The sequence below is a fragment of the Miscanthus floridulus genome, chromosome 12 (assembly GCF_019320115.1).
Source record: "Miscanthus floridulus cultivar M001 chromosome 12, ASM1932011v1, whole genome shotgun sequence".
In the NCBI taxonomy this organism is placed as follows: Eukaryota; Viridiplantae; Streptophyta; class Magnoliopsida; order Poales; family Poaceae; genus Miscanthus; species Miscanthus floridulus.
Genome location: NC_089591.1, coordinates 82,164,699 through 82,173,016, shown reverse-complemented (window position 1 = coordinate 82,173,016; position 8,318 = coordinate 82,164,699). Strand labels below are relative to the sequence as shown.

At 44.2% G+C, this 8,318-nt stretch overlaps 2 protein-coding genes across 2 annotated transcripts; both read left to right on the top strand.

The window, feature by feature from the left end:
* Positions 1-418: 418 nt before the first annotated feature.
* Positions 419-1,096, top strand: LOC136496248 (classical arabinogalactan protein 5-like). The gene is made up of 2 exons (XM_066491915.1): positions 419-508; positions 734-1,096. Exons 1-2 carry the CDS (start codon positions 419-421, stop codon positions 1,094-1,096), a joined length of 453 nt encoding a protein of 150 aa, XP_066348012.1.
* Positions 1,055-8,318, top strand: LOC136496803 (DNA mismatch repair protein MSH3-like). Its single transcript, XM_066492559.1, is given in 13 exon segments — positions 1,055-1,719; positions 2,425-2,619; positions 2,746-2,910; positions 3,130-3,228; positions 3,399-3,647; positions 3,812-4,063; positions 4,140-4,271; positions 4,384-4,644; positions 4,730-4,801; positions 5,746-5,895; positions 6,119-6,462; positions 6,464-6,596; positions 7,047-8,318. Coding segments are annotated over 13 exon segments (2,877 nt in total). The 5' UTR covers positions 1,055-1,185; the 3' UTR covers positions 7,338-8,318.

Here is an 8,318-nt window from a genome sequence, read left to right as displayed (position 1 = left end):
TATGTTGATTTGTTTTGAGAGAAAAATAATGAAAAGTACCGCTGAAGTAGCGCTGCAGGGCCAATATAACAACGTAATCTTTTAATGCTATAAGTCAGTATTTGTTGTTGGTTGAAAGAACAAAGTTTCAAATCAGTGAACAAACACTGGTAACTTTTGGAGGTTTATCAGCAGTTCAGCACTGATCGTCTGGTGCACCGGCAAAGCTGATGCTGATCGGCTCGTGGGGTCCAGTTGGAAGCCAGAGCAATTGGGTCCTTCAACACTTCAAGGCTTTCAACCTTCCGGCATCCTGGTTCCTGAAGGCCTGAACGGCTGAACTGAACCCCTCAAAAACCCTCTCGTGTTGCCGCCGCACCCGGCACCCGCGCGCCCCCACATTTCCCTCGCCGACCGACCAAGCGGAGGCGGCCACGCCATGGGCAAGCCCAAGCAGCAGGCTAGTTTGGATGGAACCCTGGACACAGACTGCCTGGCCTGGATGCTTCCTGGATGCTGCCTGTACGACGTTTGCTTACAGCCTTGTATCCTTGCTTGGTCCAGGCATTCCAGGCACACAAAAACGATCGCCTGGCCACAGGCAACGCTGCCTGCTTAGATTCCTTCACAATTAATGAAGATCAAATTGTCTGACAGATATTTCAAACCAAACAACATATCTGTGATATAGCCCGAACAGGCAAAACACGATGATTTAACCGGCAACATTCATTCAGGCAGTCATTTTTCCCAGGCAACCGCACCAGGGTTCCATCCAAACCGGCGCCCGCGCCCAGGGCAACCGCACCAGGGCCCTCAAGTGCTTTCCCGCTTCTTCTCCCCGAAGCCGGCGCCCGCGCCCGGGCCCTCGCCCGCCGCCGCCGACCCGCCGCCGACGCCTCCGCCTCCGCCTCCCCCCAACCCTAAACCCTCCGCGGCGCATCCGCCCGTCTCCACCGTCGCCTCCTTCTCCCCAGCAAAGCGCGCGCGCGCCCTCTCCGTCTCCCCCAAATCCCCCGCCGCCAAACGGCCCAATCCCACCCTCCTCCTTCCCGTGACGCCGTCCGCCGCAGGCTCCTGGAGCCGCTCGACCCGCCGCCGCCGCCTCGGCCTCTGAACCCTACTGCCGCCGGCTGCGGCAAGGGCTACACCCCGCTGGAGCAGCAGGTGGTCGACCTCAAGGCCCGCCACCCCGACGTGCTCCTCATGGTCGAGGTGGGCTACCGCTTCCGCTTCTTCGGCGAGGATGCCGCCGTCGCCGCCGCGGTGCTCGGCATCGTCGCGCACCCGGACCGCAGCTTCCTCACCGCCAGCATCCCCACCTTCCGCCTCGGCTTCCACGTCCGCCGCCTCGTCGCCGCGGGCCACAAGGTCGGTGTCGTGCGCCAGACCGAGACCGCGGCCGGGGGCGCGGGAGCCGCCCCGTTCGCGCGGAGCTTGTCCGCGGTGTACACGCGCGCCACGATCGAGGCCGCGGCAGGCGAGCTGGAGGGTGGCGGCGCCGCGCCTGAGGAGGGGAGCAGCTACCTCGTCTGCGTCGTGGATAAGGAGGTGGAGGCGGCGGGGAGGGACGAGCTTCAAGTGAAGGTTGGGATGATGGTGATAGAGGTGTCCACGGGTGAGGTAGTCCACGGGGAGTTCCTGGACAGCGACTCCAGGAGCGGACTCGAAGCTGTGCTACTTGGATTGGCGCCTGTGGAGGTCATCCTCGGGACACCACTCTCTTACGCCACAGAGAAGGTACGGTACCTGACGAGAATTATCAGTTAGTTGATCTTGACCATTATGTGCTCATGTTCAAGTTGTAGCTTTCTTAGATGTTCTGTTTTTCTATTCACATGATAGCTGTAGCTGATGTTTTATTGAGTATGATTGACCTCTACTCGCTTGTCATATATTCTGTATGGTTCTTCTAGTTTGTGTGTCACTTACCTTTCATGGCTAGTGCGCTTTTATTAATGGAACTCTGTAGTTATTTAGCAAACTAATCAGAGTTTTAACTATAATCTTGTCCATTTGCTAAACTGATTTCTTGCTTAATAGTTGTGATGTCATGCTTTATGGATATTTAATTCAGGATGCTGACACTACAGGTTCAATTTGATGCTATGGTTCCTCGCAAATTAGCAAGAACCACAAACAATTCACTGTAGTGTAGTTTAGTAGTATGTATAGCACACCTTTTATGCTCTCACAATTGCAATTTCCTTTTTGTTTACAATTGATTCCAAGTTCACATCCAGTTGTCCGTCATGAAGCGTCATTGCCTTTTCTTCATGGCAGCCTAAGCTCAAGAAATGTTTTCTTCTGATGGTGGATTTTAATGTGCTACTTACCCTACACCTTCTTCCTTTCCTTTTATGTATACTTTGCTTGAAGGTCTTGCCAATTGAGTAAATATTTCTCTCCCAGATTTATCTAAATCGGCGTCTACTTGTTGTGTAGATTATGAAGGCATATGTGGGACCCACCTCGAATGTGCGGGTTGAGCATGTATCATGTGAATGTTTTGGCAAGGGTGGTGCTTTGGCTGAACTGATAACTTTATTTGAAAAGTCTGTGGACAATGCTTCTACGGCTGAATATGATAGAAAGCTGATAGAAACAAATGATGAAAACAACAATCTTCATGGGATTGAGGTACTGTTAGCCTTTTAATTCTATTCTGAATGGTGTTTTGGTGTATTCATTATCATCCTGCCTGAGTCACCAATTGTTCATCATGTAGTATATGATTTCTCATAACTACCATTTGTTCAAAACTAGGGTATCATGGCGATGCCAGAGCTAGTTGTTCAAGCATTAGCATTATCGGTTCGATATCTCAAAGGTTTCGGCATGGAAAGGATAATATGCTTTGGTTCTTCATTCCGGCCATTTTCTGCTGGTACAGAATTTTCCTTATCAGCAAACGCTCTTCAACAACTTGAGGTAGAGTCTTTTGCAGCACTTTCAAAGTAAAAGTTCCTGTTTGGGTATTTATTAATATTTCTTTCTTAGGTCTGTCCTTGGCCTCTAGCTTTGTGGACAGTTTTGTTGACAATAATTTCTTTCTCCCATACAGTCAACAGGACACCGAGTTGTTGTTTTTTCGTGAACTGCTGCTTCTCTGTTGTTCAATTCATGGAGTAACAACTAATGTGCTTTCAGGTATTCAGAAACAACTCAGATGGTACAACAGAAGGGTCTCTGTTCCAAACTATGAACAATACATGCACATCTTTTGGGTCTAGATTGTTTAGAAACTGGGTAAGGCTATCTATGCCTTCTCATGAAAAGAATGTTTGCATGGTGTATCATTCAATTGAAACCAACTAAATGTCAGAACATTGCAAAATATGAAATGTGACAACCCCAAAAGCTTTACATTTATCTCAACTGTTCTTTCATAGTTCTTTGATCATGTGATGTTCTTGCAGTTAACGCATACCTTATGTGATAGACATCTGATTTGTGCTCGTCACGATGCGGTATCTGAGATTTTTGAATCAATGGGATCACATCATTCAGTTAACAATCTTCAGGATGGAGGGGATAGATCCTGCACAGCTTCAGCGCGTAGTGATTTGTGTACTGTCCTTCCATCAGTTTTAGCATTGCTGGGAAGATCAGTTGACATTCAAAGAGGAATAACAAGGGTTTTTCATTGCAAAGCCACAGCTAAAGAGGTGAAATGTGTATTCTTCCTTTTTGTTCTAGTTGATTGCAAACTGATTTTTTCGCCATTTCATGTATCCTTGCTACATATCATTCTGGTCACTTGGTATTTATACCACTAGCTGACTGCTGTATTCTCTTATTGGTACCTCATTTCCTAATGTTTGCATTGCAGTTTGTTGGTGTTATCCAGTCTATCCTCACAGCTGGGAAGCAGCTGCAGAAGCCTGTTCTTGAGGATATTGGCACTGTCTTGTCTCAGCATAAACCTGTGCACTCCTCTTTGCTGAGAAGGCTAATAAGTACAGCTTCGTCATCCACTGTACTTAATAGTGCTATGAAACTTCTGTCTTGTCTTAACAAAGATGCGGCTGATCAAGGAGATGTGCTAAACCTATTCATTGCATCTGTGGATCAGTTCCCAGAGGCAAATCCTTCCCTCAAAACGAAATGAACTTGTTCTGTTTACCCGTTCTGAGGCTTGACACTCGCAAGTTTTATAGGTTGCAGAAGGTCATGTAAATGTAAAAATGGCTGAACATAAACATGATTTATTGATCGTGGAGTACCAGAAGCAACTTGGTATGCGCAACTTGGAGTTTAAAACCGTAGCTGGAACCACCCATTTGATCGAAGTTAAGTGGCCTGAGTTCAGCTTCAAATATTGTTAACTGCATTCTCAATTAGCAAAAAAGGTTATATTTATCTTTTGTTATATTATTAACACTATCTTTTGTGTGCCTGCAGCTACCAGTAGATAGAAGGGTACCATCAAATTGGATAAAGATAAATAGCACAAAAAAGGCCATCAGATACCACACCCCTGAAATATTGAAGAACCTGGACAATCTATTACTGGCTAAGGAGGAACTAGCTGTTATATGCAGGTCTATGTGGCATAAATTCCTAACAGATTTCGGCAAGTACTATGCACAGTTTCAAGCAGTTGTTGAATCTCTTGCAGCTCTGGACTGCCTCTACTCATTTGCGGTTCTTGCAAAGCAGAATGTAATGAAAATTCCTCTCTCCTTTCGTCTGACTTTTTCTTGTGTGAAATTGTTCACAAATGGCCAACCTTTGTTCCATCTTGCAGAATTATATACGGCCTATTTTTGTCCATGATAATGAACCAAGTCAGATTCACATCAAAGATGGACGCCATCCGGTCAGTTGTAGTTGTAGCTCACTTTCCATGCCATTTCTAAACATCAGTAACAAGACTATCTAATTCGATCAGCAAATCATAAGCAGTATAATATACTTTTAAACTTTCTTGTGGGTTCTGGGGTCGTTGAAGTAGATTTCTTTCAATTTTTTAGTTGTGTATGTAGTGGCACTGCACTGCCAAATTTTTATACGTCTCAAAGTTAGGAAGACAACAAACAGAAGAACCTTTGAAATTTTAGAGTTCCTTTCTGAAAAGGTAGAGTAGTTATGCATACTTGTTGAGTATTGCATGCATACTTTAAAATACTTGAAAACTACACCTTTGGTTGAGTAGCCAACAAGATGGAATATATTATTTGCTATTAGTACTGACAGATTCCACACTGTTATGTCCATTGTTAAATTGGGCCCTTCTCTATGCTTACAATGTTCTTTATTATCAAGAGATTAAAGAGGAGTTACTATAATACTTCTATCTAGGATCATGCGTCAAGACATTGTTCTAAAAATGGGTCAGCTAAGTCTTATACTAGGGTAAAAGCATGGATTTTCCCTTCCTATCACTGCATTACTTGTCTGGTTAGGCCATATATTACTGCTAGGTGGGTGGCAATGAAAAACATCTATAGAAACGTACTTCCATATCTTTAAATCCAACTGTTTATCTGGTAGGACATGGTCTCTTTTTCTTTCTTTTTTCCAGTTCAACACCATATATGGGCCTGTCTGGCACATCTCTAGCTCTGAGATTATTACAGGATTTTAGTTTATAGGATAAAATAATGTGATTTAAGCATGTGTTTAATCCAAATAACAACAAAATTGCTCAACCAAATGCCTTCATATGCCCACAGCTCCAGCTCGAACAATTCTTGGAGCTGGAGACAGGCCCTATGTTAGGTGCATTGACAATGATGGTGACAGTTTGCTGTTGGGCTTTAGGTTCTGGAGTCTTTGCTTGGAACCAATTTTGTTCCAAATGACACCGAGCTTCACACGGATGGTGAGCACTGCCAGATTGTCACAGGACCAAACATGGGAGGAAAGAGTTGCTACATTTGCCAAGTTGCATTAATTACCATGATGGCCCAGGTATGTAAATCTCATGACATCCTTTATGGGAGCACAGTGTGAATGTATTACATGATGCCTTTTTTTTTTGATAAAATGATGACCTTGTTGTTGGACATTCGCTCAAAAAGCATTACTAGGGCCTTCTCCTACTGTCTCTAAAAAAGGAGTTATTTCTTTTAGCTGACAAACTTCATCATGATACTTAGATGATTCCTGAAAAACATCTTCATGTTTTTTGTAGGTTGGTTTCTTTGTACCGGCTTCATCAGCTATGTTGCATGTTGTTGATGGAATTTATACCCGAATGGGTGCATCTGATAGTATTCAACAAGGAACAAGTACCTTCCATGAAGAGATGAATGAAGCTTCAAACATATCGCGTAACCGCACATCTCGATCCTTAGTTATCATCGATGAGCTTGGTCGAGGCACAAGCACACATGATGGCGTCGCTATTGTTTACGCTACTTTACACTATCTTCTCAAAGAGAAAAAATGCATTGTCATTTTTGTCACTCATTATCCAAAGATCCTTGATATTCAGAGAGAATTTGAAGGTTCTGTTGGGGCATATCATGTTTCATATTTTGGAAGTTACTGATAAACAGGTGGAAACTAGGCCAGAGGCAAATGATCTTGGAGAAATTATTTTCTTGTACAAACTTGTTGCTGGAGCTTCAGATAGAAGCTTTGGTCTTAATGTTGCCCTGCTTGCACAGGTTCGTTATGCTTATTTGTTAGGTTTCATGTTTTGCTGTTTTCATCTAGGTAGGGACTAAATTTTCATCGTCATGGTGTTATTGGTACCTACATTGGTGTGTCTAACTATCCAAATTATTAATGCATGTGTTCTGATTATCAGTGTTGCAAGTGCCGAATTCCGATAATCTTGACTACTGTAAAAATATTATAGACATGGTTAATTTTGTCGTTTCTGCCTCATTGGAGTGCTCTATGCAGCATTGTAGCAAATGTGTCCTGTGTTGATTGTTCCAGTAGTTGGGATGAACCCTCTAATTTATACGATAGCATTTATACACCAACTACTATTTGAAGTGTGTCCTTTTCACATAATGTTTTGCATGTTGAGGCCCTGTTGAAATTAGACAGTAGTAATGATCTCCACTGTTATACCTTGGTTACTAAGGTTGATCACTTGGTCCTTGCAGCTTCCATCTAGATGTATAAAGAGGGCATCAGTCATGGCAGCCAAACTGCAAGAAGAGTTAAGTGCGCGTGAGGAAAATAAGCTTCGGAGGACAACGGATGCACCAACTGTGGACGGACCATCTGAAAGTTCTGCAGAAGTTGGTTTGCTTTGTGCACAGCCTTACCAACAATTGGCAGAAACATGTCGCAGGGTACTGCTGAACATCACGATGGCTCAAAGCAATAATGATGTAGCGAACACACTTCCTTCTTTGAAGAATGCGCAGGAAATTGCACGGAAGGCGATATAAGGCTCAAGGCTATCATATGAAGCAGTGGCCCATTTGACAATTGACATATTCTTCATCAGTGTGAAGGCAACTTATCAGGTAACTATCTCCCCCATTCTGTTCACTTGGTTTTCGTGAAGCTAGCATCCAACCACAGCTCCCTAAACTTGCACACTCGTGACACAGCTTTGTAAAGTGACATTGTACTTCCTGAGCTTCATAAAACTTTCAGCCTTCACCATATTGCTGTTTAGCAGAACTTGCCAACATGGCATAGTCAACTAGGTAGCACCTGGCATCATCACCACCACAATTTAGGATTTGTTCCCTCCTTTTCTTCCCATCCTTTGTATTTCCACTTATTTCGTTGGCGCGTGAGACTTTTTTATGCCACCATGGTTTGACGGGTCATTGTCTGCTCCCAACAAGTCCGATAGTTTACTAGGGAAAAGGGGCAGTCGTGCAAGCTACGGCCCTCGGTTAGGGTGTAGAAAAGTTGAAAAGCAGAGTTTTAGGGGTTATATGGGACACATCACACAACAGTGCAGTGCAACAATTGCAGTTCTAGACTTCTTTTGAGGGAAACACTTGTGTTTATGGCTATACTATACAGCACTTGATGTACATTTGGCACAGCATTTTTTCCAGAGCTAACTTTCTGAGGATGCAGGTAGCATGTACCTTCTTTCCTACAGGAGCCGTAATGGTGGGAGGCATTTTGCTGGAGCCGTTTCTGTAACCCATGCCCTGCCAGGGTAGCGTGCTTAAGCATTTTGGCCACAACTCAAAGCAGTGCCCGTGCGTAGTTAGGGTTCTGATCTTTGCTGGCACCTTAGGGGGGTGATAGGCGAAGAACCTCGAGCTTGTACTTTACCAGCCATAAGCTTAACCTCTGTGATATATACTGGAGTACATAGTATGTAACTGTATATTCCGTTCCTGTATTTATCTAGAACTCGTTTCGGTGATGGAAATGCAGAGAAGAGATGCGTTTCCTTTTAT

Coding starts and splice junctions, on each gene's coding strand:
- LOC136496248 (XM_066491915.1), top strand. CDS start 419: ATGGGCAAGCCCAAGCAGCAGGCTAGTTTGGATGGAACCCTGGACACA. Junction 509..733: donor CTGGATGCTGCCTGTACGAC/GTTTGCTTACAG, acceptor CATTTTTCCCAG/GCAACCGCACCAGGGTTCCA.